Source organism: Electrophorus electricus, chromosome 8, assembly GCF_041902795.1.
Source record: "Electrophorus electricus isolate QZ-2024a chromosome 8, ASM4190279v1, whole genome shotgun sequence".
In the NCBI taxonomy this organism is placed as follows: Eukaryota; Metazoa; Chordata; class Actinopteri; order Gymnotiformes; family Gymnotidae; genus Electrophorus; species Electrophorus electricus.
This window is the reverse complement of record NC_137504.1, coordinates 5,755,835-5,776,935: the sequence shown is the minus strand read 5'-3', so window position 1 is coordinate 5,776,935 and position 21,101 is coordinate 5,755,835. Positions and strand designations below refer to the sequence as shown.

General features: G+C 42.1%; 1 protein-coding gene across 1 annotated transcript; it reads right to left on the bottom strand.

Annotated features, from left to right (window-relative positions):
* Nucleotides 1-3,217: 3,217 nt before the first annotated feature.
* Nucleotides 3,218-19,259, bottom strand: LOC113570747 (transmembrane protein 132D; the record flags this gene model as incomplete). Its single annotated transcript, XM_081718987.1, is given in 19 exon segments — nt 3,218-3,705; nt 3,708-3,872; nt 3,875-4,176; nt 4,178-4,246; nt 4,248-4,335; nt 4,338-4,848; nt 6,715-6,867; nt 6,870-6,912; nt 7,124-7,370; nt 7,531-7,562; nt 8,319-8,515; nt 9,951-10,097; nt 11,320-11,436; nt 11,439-11,472; nt 13,803-13,881; nt 13,884-13,954; nt 18,388-18,611; nt 18,613-18,977; nt 18,980-19,259. Coding segments are annotated over 19 exon segments (3,381 nt in total), but the record flags the coding sequence as incomplete, so codon positions are not given.
* Nucleotides 19,260-21,101: the final 1,842 nt, after the last annotated feature.

The following is a 21,101-nucleotide window of genomic DNA, read 5'->3' as shown; positions in this document are numbered from 1 at the left end:
TGTGGGTGGCTTAAGTTCTTTAACAACAAATAAACATGTTCACCTCATTTTGATATGTAAATTGACATTTAAATCTGATATACCCATACTATTGCTTCAGAGACACTATAGTTTACATATGAATGGTGTTGTACAGCAAACATGCTACTGTGTTAGGTAAGAAAACAGCATGTCTGGCACACTAAAGATATCCGAGCACACTGGTGGGATTAGTGTAGAAGCTGGAGGCAGCAGAACTTATCTTTTAAATCTCGTGATTGGAGTCCAAATCCTGTTTCTGAAGTCAAGAATGCTACTCTCTAGAAATCGTCACCCTCCCCAGAGCCTCTTAAAGCTTCCTAAAAGAAAAGCCAAGTAGAAATTCTCATTTCTGTATAGACTACCGCATGAATTGGCGGTGCATTAGATTAATTACACCTGATGTACCTTTGGCAGTTCAATATAATTACTTTAAAGGGGGCTTTTTAATATTCCTTTTGTAGAATATCACACAGCTCTAAGTCCAAAAACTCGCTAAGAGACATTAAATACTTAATTTACACTAAAAAAATACGAAAAATCACTGTGATTCAGTAACTGTTCAAATGATGGCCTAAATGATGTATTTGAAAATAATGAATAAAATTAGCTCCATCTTTCCATGACCAAGGCATAAAATGAATCATACAATAGCCCAGCATAAAACAAGATATATTTCATATTCTATTAAGCCATGTATAAGGGTGTCATACTGAGTGGTGAGTAACCTACGTCTAATGGTGTGTTTATATATGTAATATGGTTGCCTTGGTCTGGACAAAAGAACAAAATTATTGGTTCCTTTTTGGTCCTAGTTTGCTAAGTGTCCTTAGTAGTTTGCTTTGGTCCTAGTTTGCTTAGTGTTCACCCTGACATATCTAACACTGACTGGATAGCTTTTACGATACATATTTTGTGATTATAACTATATAACTATTATAACTATGTTAATAACAACCAACCAACCATGGTAAATGCATGTCAAGAGCACCAGGAATTTCTCTGTATTTTGTGATATGTCCTGTTTGGTTAATTCGGTGTTTTTGGTTTATACTGTGTTCATACTTCAAACCAACTACACCAGAGCTTGTTTGGAATTGGACTGAGTCCAGCCTGTTCAAGGGCTCCTTGTCTGCTTATCTTGCGTGCACCAGGGTTTGAAAGGTGCATGCTTGCTCTACACACTACCAGAGCAATCGCACCAGGGTTTGTTTTAACAGAACCAAAGTTGCCAAGTCTGAACACACCCAACAAATCATAGAAAAAGCTATGTTCTCACACTTCAGCACCTAGCATTCATCCTCTGGATGGAGACCCAGTGAAAGAGGGAGAGACAGAAAAAGAGAGAGAGGGGGGGAGAGAGAGAGAGAGAGAGAGAGAGAGAGAGAGAGAGAGAGAGAGCTTGTCCTTGTCTGTTTCACTCGTGTCCTCTGACCCCTTTCTCCCTCATGGGACATGTTCTGTTGTTCATTACTCAGCTCCCGCGGCCCTGCATTCGATACCGCCTCACCGTTTCCTCTTAAAAATCAATTGCTTTCTCTTCCCTCCCGTGTTTACCATTCACCTTCGCTCCCTTATCAATCCTCAAAAGACTCTGCTGCCTGCCTAGGTTTTTAAGTTTCTCCTCGGAGGCTACAGAGTCCTTCTCCCTTTGCTTTCACGTTCAAAGGCTCCAGAGTGTAGATGTAGAGCACGCTCTGATGTGGGGAGGACGCACCAAGGCCTGCTTTCAGCCGCTGATGTCTGCAGCTTGCACTCCTACAGGACTGTGGTGGGGCCTTCATCTCGCCCTGCCACCACGCACTGTGACACTGTTGCCTTTTCACTCCTCTTTGTTCATGCAGCTTTGTGTTTCACAAGAGGACAAGCGCCTGAGGCCTGACTGCTGCCTTTCGTTTCTTCAGAACGTTTGATGCAGATCTCTGTCCAACCCTTCTTTGTTTCCAAACAAATCAACTGAACTAATTTTTCACATGGGATATCAATAGTCCTATACACACGAACATTGATGTATCAAGAGAAGATGTGGTGTTTTCAGCCTACATTGTAAGTCAGCAGGCTCTGTGTACACTGTGGTGTGAGGAGGGGTCTGGTCTACTAATGCATGTTAATCCAGAAACACAATGACATTAATCCCTTAGATATGTCAACAGAATATCTGATATCTGATTAAGAGGTCACTGTAACAGTGGCTTGAGAGTCATATGTTTCCTGTACTTCTAAAAAATTGATTCTTCCATTCTTTTTCCCCCCATATTTAAACATTTTTTGTAGGCCATTGAAACAGATGCAAACCATTGTTTTCTTTTGTGGTGGAGTTACATGTTGTGACTCAAAATCTGTTTTGGATTCTAAAGGTTCCTTTGAACCTTTGTTGACAATTCTCTAGGCTGCATTAATATGTGATTCTGATACTTTTAATATAAAAGCCTAACATGAAAAAAAAGCACTTTTCAGACGGACTATTTTGAGCTGCTCAGGAAATCTACTCAAAGCAGATGCAGGAGATGATGCTATTTCCTTTTCGGACAAATCCACAGTTTCCAAGGACTTCAGTGTATCAGATTATCTGAGCTTGTTTAAGACCAGCACTGTTACTGCACCCCACGCTGAAATGCAATTTGAGGATGCAATGCTGCAGCTTCGACTCGAGAGTGTTATCAATACTTCTTTTCCGTAGAGGCATGACACTGCCTTCACCTGCCCCGTATTGAAGCACTATCAGAATAATGGAGAAGTGTGTGCAGGTAAAGATTCTTGTCCTTCTACATCTAGCTTGCAGAGAGAGTGAGAGAGAGAGATGCTGGTGAACAGGTTACAGGCAACAGAAACTCGTCTACACTGGGACACAATCAACAGAGACAAGGGACAGTGGAGTTATTCTTCAAGCAGATGAACACAGGAAGTTTTGGACACACTGCACTGCTATCAACAATCTCATAGTCACATACATAATCATAGTCATAGTCATATTCATAAAATATGACCTTGAAATATATGATATTAGAAATTATGTATAAAGTGATAGATATAGCTTATGTAGTTTATTTGATTTTGTGACAGCAAAACCTATTTTACTAAAATAATACATTCTTTGTATCATTCTCAAATGTTTAATACAGTAGACATTAAATATAAACATATACACTTACGAAGAACTAATGTCAAAATGCAAATTATACAGCAGCCAGAATTTTAATATTGATATTTTTAAAAAACACTTTTGTTAAGATTTTTGTAAATCTCTACGTGAGAGAATTTTTGTCTCTACTTTTCCTCATAAAAATGTACAAAACTAGCAAAAATACAGAATAATTCTGTTGGTGTATAATTATTTAAATCACAAAGAGGTCCCATGTTTAACCTCTCATTAAGAAAACTGTATTTAATATAATTAACCCTCCACCACACACACTTTCATTCCCCTGGTTTACTGTCGTTTCCACTGCAGTACTGGTGTAACCACTGGCCACAGAGTTTCAGGGAGAGATGTTTTTCCACTGCATGATTGCACCCATCTCAAACAAACTCTCTGATTGGCTGTCCCAACAGGACTGCATAGGTTTCCTTGATTGGCTAAAATTGCTTGACTGGCACCTGTTGCCTCTTTAGCAGCTTGGCTCATCCAACTGAACTCCAGCCCATTCCACTTGAGCACAGCCAAGTGCCGAATGTCAATTTTATTCAAACCTGGTTCCTTTTGCTAGTCGAAGAATGCAGTGGTTCACTGTGTACTGGCTCTGCCAGTGCACTGGCTGATCTAACTGCAATAGAGTCTCTCAGGGGCAGGGTGGCAATCCTCCCCAGGATGGTGGGCCATTCCTCACTTGATACTGCAAGCATGTCTTTTGCTTTGGCATCTCTGTAGCTCTGGGCCTCTCTGTGGGCCTCTGCTTTTCCATGCCTCTTGGCATCTCTGCAGTACTTGGCACCTGCTGCTTGTATGTGGTTGCAATTGGCTTAGCTCTGTCTTGCTCTGCAGCTATGCCCAGGCAGACCCACTGATGCCTGTTCTGATCAGGGCCTTGGCACTGCTCTGGGGGGTTCTTACTGCGTGACCTCGCACTGTGAGTGGCACAGTTAAGCAGGAAGGCTATGACTGCCAAGCAGGAGACCACTACTAGTGAGTAGATGCAGAACTCCAAGTCTGTAAAAAACAAATGGCCCTACCAAATTGTTTTCCGCTAAGCGTGGGTGCTCCTTGGTTTTCTTCTCTGAGCTATCAGTAAAGGTCGCTGTAGTTCTTCCTCTGAACATTTGCTGGGTCAACCGTTCCAGCAACAGTCCCACGCTTCCCCACATTACTGGCTGGCCATTACTGGACACAGGCATTCCAATTGGCTCTAGCAGGCTTGACTTGTTTGAGGTTGTGGTTATCTCTCTGATGGTGTTCTCTTGCATGCCAGTAAATGTATTCCTGGGGATTTCAACCAGGCCATGAGAGGAAGTCAAGCTCACTTTGGACTCACTGTCCACAGGTTCAGTGCAGGTACCATGGTCAGCCAGACCCCGGGCGCCAGCCCATGTCCTCCTTCTCACTCCACCCCGCTGCTCTGCCGACAGAAATTTGACCCTGACGTTGCCTGTGCCTGTGGCCAGCGCGCTCTTGCGTTTGGATTTCTGACAGGTGTCACAGATGGCCAGTTCCGCTCGGAGCAGCAGGGCCTGTCCTTCTGCTTCTGCCACCACGGCAGGGCCCGGAACCATCCGCACTGACGCTACCCTCTTATCCAAGGAGTTGAGGGTGAGCATGTAGCCGCTGGGATCGAACAGGTCAAGGGGAGCCTGAGAGCCATCTCTGAACAGCACCCAGCAAGCAACCACTGCCATCTATGATGCAAGACCAAGAAACCCAGGTTACAGCACATAAGGGCTTAAGATGATTGTCTATATTCAGTATCCTTGGGCTTAATGAGCGGGGAAGCACGTAGGAGAAGGCATTGTAGACAATGTCACGTGAAAGGCATTCCATTTGCGGTGTTGCTGATAAGATATGTATAACCAAGACAATTAGTGTCGTGTTCAAGGAAATTAACATGTTAATCTTTTATTAATTAGCTCCAAGTCTGGAAACAGTACACGGTATCCCTAAAAAAGTCTGCTACAGTGAGTTCTACTTAACCATATGGATCAATATTTATGGGTTAAAAAAGGAAAATAAAAGAAACCCATCTGAAAAAGCACCAGAGGGCAGTGAGTAATCACTGTAACAAGATGTAGAACGAACATCCATGAACAACTACTGCCACAGGCTGTCCTATATTTTGAGGTAAAATACATTATGCATAGCCTGTGGAGCTGCACTAGTGGAGGCTGTCACATAAACGGATGAAGCCGCACGCTGAGTGCTAATAGCCTGATATTGACTGGGTCAACCAAATGGCCATATTACTAAAATGCCGGCACTGAATTGGCTGTCATCTAAAGGAATTTAGAGCATCTAATGGTTTTCCCTGACACATTTCATAAAATGTGATTCTTGCCCAGTGAAAGTGCTAACTCTATTAATCTGTGTATATTATTGAGTTCTCAGCATGCTGCAAGTCTTGTGAGTAGCCATTCTTTATGGACAGATAATATCAGCCACCAGATGCTCCAAAGAGCCAACCGCTTCACATTACTCTTGCAGACACCAGGTTCTTTTGTTGCTGGTGAATGTCCTGTTTGGGCTTGTGCATGGTGTCCTGCAAGGTGGTGATGTACCTGTTTGGAGTTGTGCATGGTGTCCTGCAAGGTGGTGATGTACCTGTTTGGAGTTGTGCATGGTGTCCTGTGTGATGGTGGTATACCTGTTTGGAGTTGTGCATGGTGTCCTGTGTGGTGGTGATGTACCTGTTTGGAGTTGTGCATGGTGTCCTGTGTGATGGTGGTATACCTGTTTGGAGTTGTGCATGGTGTCCTGTGTGATGGTGGTATACCTGTTTGGGGTTGTGCATGGTGTCCTGTGTGATGGTGGTATACCTGTTTGGAGTTGTGCATGGTGTCCTGTGTGGTGGTGATGTACCTGTTTGGAGTTGTGCATGGTGTCCTGTGTGATGGTGGTACACCTGTTTGGAGTTGTGCATGGTGTCCTGTGTGATGGTGGTATACCTGTTTGGGGTTGTGCATGGTGTCCTGTGTGGTGGTGATGTACCTGTTTGGAGTTGTGCATGGTGTCCTGTGTGATGGTGGTATACCTGTTTGGAGTTGTGCATGGTGTCCTGTGTGATGGTGGTATACCTGTTTGGAGTTGTGCATGGTGTCCTGTGTGGTGGTGGTGGTGTACCCGTTTGGAGTTGTGCATGGTGTTCTGTGTGATGGTGGTATACCTGTTTGGAGTTGTGCATGGTGTCCTGTGTGATGGTGGTACACCTGTTTGGAGTTGTGCATGGTGTCCTGTGTGATGGTGGTATACCTGTTTGGAGTTGTGCATGGTGTCCTGTGTGATGGTGGTATACCTGTTTGGAGTTGTGCATGGTGTCCTGTGTGATGGTGGTGGAACTGTTTGGGGTTGTGCATGGTGTCCTTTGTGGTGGTGGTGTACCCTTTTTCTGGTTGTGCATGGCGTCCTGTGTAATGGTGCTGTATCCATTTGGGGTTGTGCATGGTGTCCTGTGTAATGGTACTGTACCCGTTTGGTGTTGTGCAAGGCGTCCTTTGTGTTGGTGGTGTACCTGTTTGGGGTTGTGCATGGTGTCCTGTGTGATGGTGGTGTACCTGTTTGGGGTTGTGCATGGTGTCCTGCGTGGTGGTAGTGGCCACAATGGCCCTGCTGCTGCCTGTGCTGAGCTGCAGGTTCAGTGAGAGGCCTGAGACCAGCTGCACTCCTAGCTCAGTGATACTCACTTTATCATCCAGCACCCGCACCACACCCTCTCAGCCAGGACCGAGTCCAACAGCAGCGACATCACCTGGCCAGGAGTGAAAGAGAAGAAGAGTAAAACCGGGAACTGCATCAAAAGGAATCATGATCTGCACACATCTCCACAAATCTCGTTGGTACAGCTTTGTGTTTCCATAAGTATACAGAAAAAATAAACGATTAAAAATGCACAGTCAAATATTGTCATTGCTGCATAAAAAGCTAAACTGTAGAAAGCTTTTTCCTTTAAGAAGAATTCCCGGCACTCTGGTGATTCCAGGAGCCCTGCCACTGAGCACCGTTCCTGCCTGCAGCTGGGCCACACTCACATCTCCCACCCACAGAGAGTAGCGGATCAACCGAGAGATGTCCACCAGTCAGCCAGAGCCCAGGAAGTACACAGGGGAAGGAGCTTCCGAGTGAGCGCTCTCAGCCGTGAAGGTCACCAATACCTGGATGCGGCGGTGCTGGTACTGCAGCAAGCAACCTCTGCCCTTCCTCTCATCATCCTCTCACTGCCCCAGCTCGCTCTTAGGGACATGGGGAGAAAATGAGAAGCAGCATTTCTTGCAGCTCGCTCAGACTCTCTCCTTCCGTCTCCTTCTTTCTGTCTCCCTCACTCCATCTTCCTCACGCCGTCTCTTTCCCTCCTCATTTTCTCTCTTGGCTACCTGCAGTGTCCCAGCTGCAACGTCTCTCATCTCTACAGTATATATCTCCACCCAGGAAAACGGAGAATATCTCCTCTACTAACTTTTCTCTCACTAACAAGAACACTTGGTGATACTTTTGAAAGAAAATGTCTGTATGAGGCATTGCAAATTTGCAATGAGAAGAGAAAGAGAGAAAATTTGCAAGAGAAGATTTGTGATCCTGTTGGAATTATCTTGAAAGGGACCTAAAATGTGATCTTATCAATTTTTAAGCAATAATGATAAAATAATAAAGAGTTATGTCTAATGTTGTACTTTTTCCATCATTGACCTTGTTCAAACCATATATTTAAGAATAATAAGGCACTTAATAAAATGTTGGAATGGAATGTTGTGTACTGTTTGTTGAAGACATGTTTTGTTTCTTTACTCTCATGATATATGTATACTGAATTACATTTAAGTAATCATTCATGTGGAAATCCAAGAAATTCAGAAATAATTCAAAACTTTTTCAATAAGCATTAGAGAGTGTGTCCAAAGCAATTAACGTATAATCACATATAAAAAATTACTTTAAAAAATATTGTACATTAAAAAAATTTTTTACATTATGTTCCCATAGAGTACAGAGTACTGTCTTGTTTTTAAAAGTTCACACAATTGAGACATTTCCATGATTTTGCAGCAGTCAAATATGCAAATGCATAAAACTTATTCATGACTTCATGTTGAGTAAATAAACCATGTCACATGTCTTGTAAAGATTCAGTTTGACACACATGCTAAAGTCTAATTTCTTGTACCCAGAGACGGGCACCCTCCAGCCCTTGATCTGGCTGAGCTCGGGGTCAGGTATGTCCACCTGCAGGGGAAGGTGGGGCACCCACACGCTGATCTCCAGCTGGGCACTCAGGTAGCTGTAGGTGAAGTTTACCATCATCCTCACCCTGCCTCTTGTCTCTTCTCCAATCAGATATAGGCTCTCACACTTCTTAGGCACCTTTGTGTGTGTGTGAGTGTGTGTGTGTGTGTGTGTGTGTGTGTGTGTGTGTGTGTGTGTGTGTGTGTGTGTGTGTGTATGTGTGAGAGAGAGAAAGAGAGAGAGAGAGAGAGAGAGAGAGAGAGAGAGAGAGAGAAAGAAAAAAACTATTTAATATGGTTTGATGCTAGGAATGTATACACTGGCTTCCACTGTGTAATAAGACTCAACTAAGTAAATTAAAACTTGGATGCAATAAAAGCATTTATAAATATAGCAATTAATGTATATTACAAACTAGGAATAACACATTTTTGAAGACATTCTTAATTTAGCTGACTGCTATACTGTAAAACAATGGTTACATTTGTTATACTATTGTTAAATCATACTATTTTAAGGCACAGACACATCCACAGTGTGAAAATCATCACCACCAAGTTTAGCAGCTTTATACTAATGTAGCTGTAAAAGGCACTGTAATACAGCAGAAATGGCTCCTCCATATGGCTCTACTGTCTCATTTAGGAAATCTATTACTGCTGTTACCTCCATTTTCCTCTTGATGCTTCATGGCCTTTCAGATTCTCAAACAATTAGTCTGTTTCTCAGTCAAAATAATCATTAAAAAACCATCAGCACCACTATTCTTCATGTATTCAAGGGTCCATAGTACAGTAGTGTAGTGTGTGTGCATGAGTGTGTGTGTCTGCGTGCTTGTGTGTGTGCGTGTGATTTTGTGTGTATGTCGTTGTAGTAGTGTCTAGAAATCCCTGGCCTGGCTAGTCGTTTAATCTCTGTCACTGAATGTTTATGATTTATGATTTATGTTGGTTTTTCTCTCTTTCTCTGTGTGTGTGTGTGTGTGTGTGTGTGTGTGTGTGTGTGTGTGTGTGTGTGTGTGTGTGTGTGTGTGTGTGTGTGTGTGTGAGTGAGTGAGTGAGTGTGTCTGATGTTTGGGGCACCCTAGACAAGAAATGAACTGAGAGTGTGGAGTACAGATTCATTTTGAAATCTGACCCCTTTAAGCACTTTAAAGCCTCTGTTAAACCATTGTGGCCCTGGGAAAGGAGACTCAAGAGAATGATCCAATAATAACCGGATAAAGGTCTTGGCTCTTCATAATAAACACGCAAAGAAAAGACAGGCCCCTGGGGCAAGGATGTGCTGTGGTTAAGAAAAAGCACAGACTCTCTCCAAGGCTACTGGGTCTCTCTGTCCGGGTCTGTCTCTCTATCTCTCTCCACTCTCTTTTTTTGAAGTCTCTGATATGTAATGGGTAGCCGAGCAGTGGGGCTTGTTAGTGATCTCTCTCAGTACGACTCCCGAGCTCTCGGCACTGCCAGCCGTAATGGAGATGTCATTTATCGAGGGTGTTAGGGTGGTAATGAGCGGCACATGGCGAGTGTAATTGTGGGAGCAGTGGGCGGCCAGGATGCTGCGGGACATGCCGTACCTTCAGGGTGCCTTCGGCGGCGGACCTGCGGCGAGTGAGACTCCCAGCACCACCGTCACCGGCACCAACACCTTCTTTCCAGTCAGCAGTCAGCACGGCTGTGTTCAGCAGCTTCCTGAACAGGGCACCAGCACATCCTATTTGGCCCTATTTGGATTTTAGATTGACACTATCGGTGAAACTTGATGATCTTAGAAGAGTGCTTTGCTCTGTAGCTTTTAATTTTGCAAACGTTTACATCACAACAGCAACTTAAATTCAGTGAAATTACATAAAATAATGGACTTTACAAAACATGAGCTGTAATGTGCATCTTATACCTACCTACAAGACCTCATTTGTGTCTATCAAAATTCAGAGGTAATTGACTCGGTAAACCTGTTCTGTCAGGCTCAGCCCCCTGTGGAACACATCGAGTATTGCGTGGAACAGGGTTTCACGTCGGCTACTCTCTGATGACGCCTCTGCTGTGCACTGTGCACGTGACTGATGTGCTTGTGCCGATTAGGTCTGAGGGCTGATTTAGCTCCTATCCCTGCCAGATGTCATTCAGCAATCCTCTGTACACAGCCAGACAGATGGTGACTGTGCTTTGGAAAGTTAAAGACAAAATCTTGCTTCCTGAGTCCAGTGATATTTCAGAAACAATATTATGTTCCACTTTGGCTAGTAACAATCAAACCTCTCACAGTCTTTTCCCTGTACAGTTTAGCCTACTGCTTAAAATAAAATAACAAATCTAACTTTCATTGATGGGGACATGTGGTTAATGTGACATAAGGAAAACTTTAGGCATATGGTGCATCCTTTTAGCGGTGGATTTGGTTAATCCTGAAAGGCGTAGCATCTTCTAAATGAACATCAATTTCAATAGGACTGAATTAGAGCATGCTCACCTGAACCAGAGCCACGAGAGAGGAGATTAAAGACAAAGGGCAGAGAAGCTGGCTCTGAGCCCTGGGACAAATAACACCAACACCCAAATCTACACCCAGCCACCAACAACCATAACCACACCCTTGACCAACACCCACACCCATCCACCCACACCCAAACCCACATCCAACCACCAACGGCCACACCCACCCACCCAACAACACCCACACTCACATCCAACCATCAACACCCACACCCACCCACCAACACCAAGCTCCACAGAAACTCATTAATCATCTGCATGGGTTATTTTGCTTTTGTACCTGAAGGTATGTATAAAAGCATCTACAAAGTTTATCTTTAAGGAGATAGCAGTGTATGCACCTTTAGCTATATGGAATTAATCAGACAATATATGCACACACATACACACGGGCGCATGTACACACACATGCAGTTGCAGACTCAACATAGTGATAGCAGCTATGCTCACATACTCCCTCTAGATTGTATAAATCCTCATGATGCCCTCCTCCTGGATCATGTTTGCAGGCAGCTCCAGACGCCATGAGATTATCTAGGTCTCCAGCTGTTCAATTTCCTGCTGGGAAATTCAAATTCCAGCTGCAGGACCTCCAACAATCCCCTGTAAATCAGACAGAGCCAGATTTCAACATCTGGCCGCAAAACACATGAAGCATGCATGCCTGGAACAAATGAAATAATTTCATTATACATTATATGTATATATAAACAGCTATTCACACCCAATCACTAGACATGCTTCTGTATAAATCATGGAATTCAGTGTGGCAATCAAACAGGTTGAGATGTAGTTGTTCTGCATTAAGGTACTTCAGGAGTTCTTATGTGTGCTCTGCAAGCTTACTCTCAGTTTGTTCTGTTCACATATCTATTATCCTTTTGAAGTTTGTGTATATTTGCTTCAGTAATGCCACAGGTTTCAGCAATTGCATTTCAGCAATGAACAAATACAAAGGGGGTTGAGGGTAGAACGTCCAGGGGAGCATGTAGGCTGTGAACATCTATCAGTACAATAGATTTGTTTCATAAGTCTGTCATAACAGACTATAAAATCATTTACCATAGTTTCCTATACCTGAACAGAAGTTATATCACATCACTCTTACAGTAACAATTGTAATGACCAGGTGAGCAGGTTGGATGCATACAAGTAGAGTTTATGTCCAAAAGAAGCAAACTGGTTTGTGTCGAGGCACAGGTGAAGTGCCCATGTTTTTAGAGAATATCTATTCTCAGAATGTGTTTTTATGGATGTGAAGATTTTTGTATATGTCAGTGGTATAATTATTAAGTCAATAATGCCTTTGTTCTACTAGAATGTGTAAATGGATAGAATGGTGTAATGTTTGTTTTCATTTGATAATTTCAATATTATCATGTTTGACTATGAACAATCAAGCAAACAGTATTTGAGTCCAGTTGCACCATGCCCTCTACTTTGCAGAAAAACCAGCAGCGAATCAAGGTGAATCGAGCAGTGAATCATAGTGAATCGCACTGTGAATTGAGGTGAATCGCATCAGTGAATCAAGGCTTTAGAGGTGAAAAGCCAAAGAGTCCACTTCCATCCCATCATCCCTGTCATGTATCATGGATTTCTTAGCACTGATGAATTTTCTCTACTTAGCTCCTCACAGGCCAACGCCAGGGCTGTGATGCGAGATCTCGGCTATAATTTTTCGCTGAACGTGTGTCTTTTTTTGCCAAGCATAATGCACCAGTGTGTCAGGCAGGATCACACATAAGTGGGTCAGCCAGTGAGTGGTGGAGTTTTGGGGAGGCTTGTGGGGGAATGATGTGCTAAGTGGAGGCTGGTGGTGTTGTCTGCTGCCAGGATTGAAACACTGATGGTCAAATCCCTGGAAATAACAAAGCAGAGTCTGAGTCTCATGATCATACATGGGCACTGTTAGGATGGACCCCTTAAAAGAATCTCACTTACATCAGTATATTATGGACTTCAGAGCAGTTATAGGAAGTACACCTATAGCACCTTTCATAGGCTCTCTAATGCACCTTTGTGCTAATTTAATTTATTATTTATGTAAATAGTGTTTCTAATGCTCCCTAATTCCTTGTATGACATGTCATTTGAAAAAGTTAATCAGCCCTGACCACAGTATTAACACACACTCTAAAATATTTATGTAGTGTGAACCTGACAGTGTTAAAAACAGCTCAATTTCCCTACAGGCTAATGGCGCAAAATGACTTGTGTGACGATATTTAATGCGTTCGCCAATAGACAGCAACTCACAGCAAAAACTTATGAACCCAAAAATGTGCTTAGGTCCGATATCAAAACAAAACGTGTTTTGCATGTAGCTTTTTTGCATGTTAAGCATATAAAAAAGTGCAACATCCAAAACGTCCTCCCAGTGTTTTAAGAGGCAGCTATCACTGGTTGTGCTTTTATAACCAAGAGGTATCTCAAAAAGTGCTAACTGTGCTAACAATGACCAAAAACCCACAGAAGGCAGCACAGCACAAATGAAAGCTTAGTATAATGAGAACACTCACAGAAAGGATCTATACTGAATAATTAAGACATTAGCCTATTTATTTATTTATTAATGTCATTTGTTCAAATTATCTAACAAAGTCCTAACCAAACCGCTTATGTTTGCTCAGAATAGTTGCGGTTGTGTACAGTAAAACACATCACTTTGTCTTCATTCCAAAATCCCAACATGGAGCAGAGGGAACAGGTTGTCTGAGCAGCTGTTCCAATGTGAACAATGAGGCAATCAAAACAGAAGACCGCTTTAATTTAATTATTTGTTCATTTTATTTATTTAACCTCTTCTTTACAGTCTGTTGCTTTGTGGTTTTGTAATTCTTTAATGTGTTACATATGACAATAAAACTTTTGTCAAAAGTGGTATATCCAGAGACCTATGATAAATGGAGGGTGTGTTTGAAAAGACTTGCTTTTTCAAAGTGGAAGTGCTCCTTCTTGGGCAGATGACAGAGATGGTTTGGAGGTCAGTCCCTCTCCTAGGGTCCAGGACAGCTGAGAATCTATGGGTCTATGGGTGCTGAATGACATGCTTCTCTCTGCTGTGGCCCTGTCAGATCAATTTCTCACGCACTCACATGTACACATGCACACGCTCGCACACACTCACACTCATTCAACATTATAACATATTCAATTCCATAACATTCTCAGTTGAGCTGTTGTCAACCATAAATGCCAAAATGCCTGTTCAGTCATAAATGTTGTATATTAGGCTATGACAGTGTGGTATGGGTGTAGTATTCATGCAGCATTTGTTGTACAGAGCCTTTGGGTACCTAGCTGCTGTGAGGCAATATCAGAAAAGCTGGAAAAAAAACCAAAACATTTTACTTTCATAAACAGGTTTGGTGAACTTACATTTTTATGCCATAATACATCTTCCTTAAAGGGTAGAACAACTAAGGAAATGTTTGAGAAATGACACTAGTTATGTCAGTACAATAGATTTGTTTCATAGAGCTTTCATAACTGATTGTAAATACATTACAAACACATTTGCCATAGTTTCCAATACCTGAGCTTTATACAATAGAAACTATGATATCACTCTCTAGAATAGAAGGTATGACATCGCTCTCCCACTCTCTCCAACAATTGTAATGATCAGTCAAGCATGTTGGATGCATACAAGTAGAGTTTATGTCCAACAGAAGCAAACAGGTTTGAAGCTGAAGCCGTGTATACACCTGAAAAAATTTGTTTTGGATTCAAGCCTCTTTAGTTGCATATCACTATTATGGCCAAGTTATCTCAAAAGAAAATTCAATCCTCTAGATTTGATTCTTGGTAAAGATTTGTAGAGAATATCTATTCTCAGCATGTGGTTTTGTGGAGCTGAAGCTTCAAAGGGATCTCCAGTGAAATCTACTAGATTTTTGCCTAGGCTTAACAGTGTATTTACTTAAACCTAAGCAAATTTGTTTGGTTCACTTTGTGTCAAGGCAAATCTACCAGAAATGAGTGAGTGAGTGTGTGTTTGGGTGTTGACTGTGTTAAAGAGGTTAGGATGTGGTGTCAGAGACAGGGCTGAGGTAGAAGACGTTAACCTGACAGACAGAAAATCAACATACTGCTTTCAGCTATCTGGTGCATCTCATTCCCATCACTGTCCGTCAGCTCTGAGCAACCTTTTTCATTTAATCTGCTGGTTGATTGATCCACCGCTTCTCTCAAACAAACATTCACTAGCAAACCCTCATTACAGCCCATGGACGGAAGCGTAACAGAGCAGCACGGAATTCTGCCAGACAGATCCCCCATGGAGTTCTCTCAAAGTTCTGGTTGGTCATTTTTTTCCAGAGCCCTCCATGCTCCACTGCACCAGCGTGCGTCGCGCATACACGACGTGAGTTTAGATTTCCATCTAAGAAAGCCTGGTAACACGAGACTGAGACTGTGTTCATGCAGCCATGCACACAGCAGTAGTCTCTTCTGATGAGCATCAGTATAGAAACTAAACACAGGAACGAGCACTGAGTTACTGTAGGGAACATTTATCAAGGCTTTCCCTTAGAGACTGAGCCCACTCTCCTCAGCCCGAAGAATCAGACAAACACCTTTGTTTTCTCCACAGCTTCACCCACCAGCCAGACTCTTCACCCATCCCTCTCTCCAGCTGTGAGGCTTACGACAAGCGGCAGTGAGTCGTGTACCAGCCTGAGACGTGGGCAGGGCTCGGACTCCTTTCAAATTCCCCGGAACTTATGCCATGTAACAGTAGAGCAGGCAGGGAAGCAGTCGGCACAGGAACCAGGAATGAGCATGGCCGACAGCACTGTGACAAGCTTGCATTATCTCTGCCCCAGCCCTCATCCATCTCCCTTTCGCTCTGTCTCGGTCTGCATTCATACCACCTCCCACCAACTACCAGTGTACTCCTTTCTCATGGAGCGTGTCTAAATGCTCATTTACAAGCAGCATTTATATGCAACGGTAATATGAATGAAAATGCAATCCTTTAAACACTAAGGGCCTTTAAGTGAGCCCTAGTGGAACACATCATTTTGGATGTCCCTTTGATGAACACGATGAAATATCAGTGGTATGACATTTACTCAAGAACAAAATGCAATATTTCAGCTACAATGTATCCAGCTCCAAAACTACAGCAGTAATAATAATAATAATAATAATAAATATAATAACTGTAGCATTATGACAATTATTTTACAGTGAGTCAGTAGTAAACGCAAATGCATTTAATTAGTATTAGAATTGAATGAGATTAGGGAAGAACTCAGTAATTCTTGATATCAGTCCATATCAGCCAACTCTAATGTGTTCTCTGAGATGGGCTTTCCACAGTCTCTCAGCAACAGAGGCTGGTAGAGGAGCAGTGATAGCAAATCAGGATTAATGTTGGATTTCAAGAATGCTGAGTAAATTATTACATCATCCAAGCAGTCATGTGCCACCAAGGCCACATGATGCCTGTGGTTGTTCACTTTGTAGATTGCACAGATACATTTGATTCCAGAATGGGTTTCAGTCCCTCTGATAAGTTGCTCCTTCAAAGAGATGGAGACAGGACTAGAGCGAAGTGAGAAACAGTAGGAGAGAGAACGAGAGAGGGAAAGTAAGAGAGCACATCTGTATGTGTGGCCTGTTTTCAACATGCCTAAAGAACAGGCATTGTATGCATAACTAAAGAAAGGGCTCAGCAGAATCTGCAGTGGGGCTCTTGATGGAATAAATCACTGACACAAATCAGCAACCACTAGTAGCTGCTAGAGAACAGTGCTGATATCCTTGTGTAGAATAGAATAGAATAGAATAGAATATCCTTTATCATTTTTGGCCAACCTTGTGGAATTCTAACATGTTTTGTTTATTCTCCCATTGTTTGTAACTTCCTGTTTGTAATCTTAATATAGATTCATTTCTGAGAAACAGGCCTTAGTTATATATAAATGGAAATTACTTTCTTAAGTTGTTTAATAGGTATGAGTCTGAGTCATTTACATCCAGAGGACTGCCCCAATAGCAGCTATTAATTTACAGAACTGCAACAGCAATTGTCCCAAATAGAGAATAGATCCAATAGGTCTCCAAAGAGTTTCCAACTCCACTAATTTTCAATCAGTGCTGGGATTACCCATCATAACCCTGTGGGTTTGGACTCAATCTTGGAGAGAGGAGTGAAGTGGGGCAGAGAGTTTTCCCAGGATAAAATCAATCTCTTCACGAAACTGGGTCCTGCTTTGGCTTAACCCCTCTCTGAAAGGAATGTCCTTTTGAGAGGGCAGGGTTAGTGCAGCAGCTTCTGCTGGCAATGCATAACTTTGATATATATGTATGTGTGTGTGTGTGTGTGTGTGTGTGTGTGTGTGTGTGTGTGTGTGTGTGTGTGTGTGTGTGTGTGTGTGTGTGTGTGTGTGTGTGTGTGTGTGTGTGTGTGTGTGTGTGTGCGCGCTCATGTGGGGAGGGGGACTAAAGTCTAAGGTGCCACTCAGATTTATGTGCTTCACATCATGCTCATCTTAGAACATGCGCTCTAACCTGGTTTTTAGGTCAAGTGGGCTGGTGATCAACTGCAACTTAACTGTTCTTTATGAGTAACTCAATAACAGATTGTGGAATAGAACATAGTTTATGATGTCACATTTGTAATATATAAGTTTATATCTTGTAGTTCTGGACAATCAGTGCAACAAACTCCAGATACTACAAAAAATTCCAAAGAGCCCCATAAAAGAACAAAAGAACAGCATTTCTGTCCATGAAAATAAAACCAACTTCACTCATCTGTGTTTTGCCTCTGTAGGCTGTAGGCTGGAGAAAACAGATTGCACTATGTGCTTTTGCACGACAGCTCCTTCTGTAATAAGATCGTCTCTGCCCAAAGGAGTCAAGTAGTTATTAGGTATTTGTTTTCTTGCTCCATTAAGTTGATGCATTATTTATGGAGAGAAAACCCACACAAATAATGGAATGTTAAGAAATGAATGCTGCCAACTAATCTCTCCATTATTTTCCTATTTATGGAATTATGCCTTTGAAACTTCTGCAGTTAGATAAATGAATTGAGCTGGTAGTACTTTATTATGATGCTGTAATCTGTATACAGAGTGGAAACACAAACTTCTCTCAGCTATAAGGTAGAATTGCTGTAGGGACACACACAAGGCAATATATGACATTTTCAAAAACAAACTGCTGTGTTAGGCCCCAGTGTGCTCCCTACTCAGTTATCTTATTTTAGCCTGACCAGAAATGATCTTCTAGAGGGAAAAGTCCCATAATTGTAATGTCTTCAGAGAAAATCAAATACTCCTGAACACAGTAAATCCTTTTCCTAGTTCATTAATATCAAATTTATGCACACCACCAGACAGTAGGAGATTAATGTAATAATAATTGAACCACTGAGTAGCCAGTAACAAAATAAGGAGTCTATTTTATTAAACATACAGCTATACTGACAAACTATACAGCTATACTGACTTTGTACATGCATAACACATAAAGGGATGTAAATAAACATGTTTAAAGTACCCACCTATAAAGTATAAAAAGTGCTCTACACTGGATGTACTAGACATGAAGATGTAGAAAGTGGTGATGTTTGGGTTCTTCAGAGGTTTTGAGCAGGTCTGCACAATCACAGTTCCACCTAGACACAGCTGCATAAATGTGGGGTTCCCAGGAGGTGAGCATAGGAGATTCACATTGCCAATTTTCTTCATGTTGGATTCAGAGCCCTGTCTCCTGCAAACCACGAGGCTGCCACTGTTCACTGTCCCGAGGGAGACACAAGGTGGTGGGACTGGGCCTGGTGTAGTAATAGACCTCCACCACAGTCCCCCGAGAATCCCCTCTCATCTCCCAGCTGGACCAGCTGGCACTGCCTGGAGTGAACTACGCTGGCTCCGTCAAACTGGCCAAGCAGAAGCCTCCATTTGCAGGAACAGCAGAGGCACCTCGGACTTCCTCTGGTTCCCAGAAGCCAGGCGCTGTGATGTATATTTACCCATCCGCACTAAGACCTGAACTCACTTGGCCTAAAACATCATTTATAACCTCTGTCTTGCTTGTGGCATAAACTACCACTCGTATGACAGGGGATGAGGAATGCACCTGGCGAATAAGAAGAAGGCTCGGACCTTGTGTTGAGCATGGAGCAGCTCCAGAGGGATAGCCTGCTCCACAGACATTGGCCCATAGCTGACATTCATGGCTGGATGCCCAGCTAGCCCAGTCATGATGAAAGCTTGTTTCTGCAGCTGCCAGCTAAGGTTTCCCACTGAGACATCACTGGTGTCTCTCAGAAAGAGATGGTCTGCATTGGGGATATGATAGGTCAGCTCTGGGAGAAGACAAAGTGGGGCACTGGTTCTTGGGCCGTCTGGTATCTTCTCCACCTTTATTCCTACAGGAGAATATGGACTATGTTATATATTTTTCTGATATTTGGAGGGATAAGTAAGGGTGGGGAATACCAGAATATTATTACTTCTGTTATGCATGTATCTCAAAATATTAGTGGTATACAATTATTATTATTTCACTATAAAATAGCTACAGTACCTTTCACAATTATTCAACCCCTTCATAAGTTGTTAGATTCATCTAGCGTCCAAATGACAAATGGATTCTATCAGCGAATAGTTTTAATGCAAATCAATACACCATTACATTTTCAAAGTCAAAATTCATTTGTCGGCACATCTTTTACAAAAACATAAAACATAAAAATCCTGCTTGCATAAGTATTCAGCCCCATTAGACTAGCACATTCTGCTGCAATAACTGGTTTAAGTCTGTTGAGCTACATTTCTACCAGCAATTTGGGAGTGGTTTACATTCGGTTAGTTGGATGAGGCTTGTGCACTGCAATTTTTAAATAGTGCCATAGATTCTTGATTGGATTGACATATGGACTTTAGTTTTAGTTTTTTGGCAGACTGAAGCAGACTGTCTTGCAGCATCTCCCTGTATTATGCACCATTCTTGATTTTTTCAATTTTATCCCTGATGCCCAGTACCAGGTGAAAAAAAGCAAGTACACATCATGATGCTGCAACCAGCGTACTTCACTGTTTGAATGGTGCTTACTGAGGAATGGGCAGTGTCAGGTGTGTGCCAGACACAGTGTTTTGAATTTTTGTCTCATCTACCCACAATACCTTATTCCATTTACAGCATTTAGCTGACATTTTTGTGACCTACAATTATTACTGAACACGACTTGAGCAATTAAGGGATAAGGGCCTTGCTCATGGACCCAACTGTGGCAACGTGACCATGGTGGGGCTTTAACTGGCAACCTTCTGATTACAAGTCGAGTACCTTAACTCGTAACTGGTAAATTGTGCCAGACATGAATTCCACACTTCAGATAGGTCACTCTGGTGTTTTCTGGCAATTTGCAGACATTCATGTATGCTTTTTTCTTGCGTAATGGCTCCTCTATACCCACTCTCCCATACAAACCAGTTGTATGCAGATCTCTTGATATTATTAACTGGCTAACTTTCATTCCAGTCTCAACCCCTGAATTCTGTAGTTCCAACAAAGTGATTGTTGGCATCTCTGTGGCTTCCATCAGAACTCCCCTTCTTAGTCTGATGATGAGATTTGAAAGATGACCTTTTTTCAGAAAAGGTTAACTTTTTTAATGATTCACAGGTGGAGATCAACTGAAAGCCCACTGTGTTCTCATTACAGCAATATCTTTCAACTCTGAGAACTTGGAGCTTACACAGCATAGAAGGTTGTAGACAGCATTCCAGAAAGTGTTTCAGGTAGCAATTTGTCACAGAATATTTTCTTAGATAAAACCAATATCAATTTAAATCATTTTGAGAGTGAGTTTTATAAAATAAAATATCACACAGAACAAAATATCATTTCTGTCATTTGTAATACAAATAAATCTAATGACTTGAATGGTTGAATATTTTTGGAAGACTCTGTTTATAGATGCCATATGTATATAGATAGCAATGTAAACAGGTTAAGACACCTGCGTTAGGGTTTTCCCTATACTTGCTGAACTTGACTCCTTTTCCAAACTCACTTCTAACACCCAGCATCCACACAGAGCAAAAACACACAACTGATTTAAAGTGCTGCTTTGCTTTTTACAGCATTGTCATTGTGCTCTATGGAAATGTCAACAGAAATAATCTACAGATTCCAAAAACAAACAACAACAACAACAAAACAAGCTCCTGTATAACACAAACACCAGACAGAGGTTCCTCCCT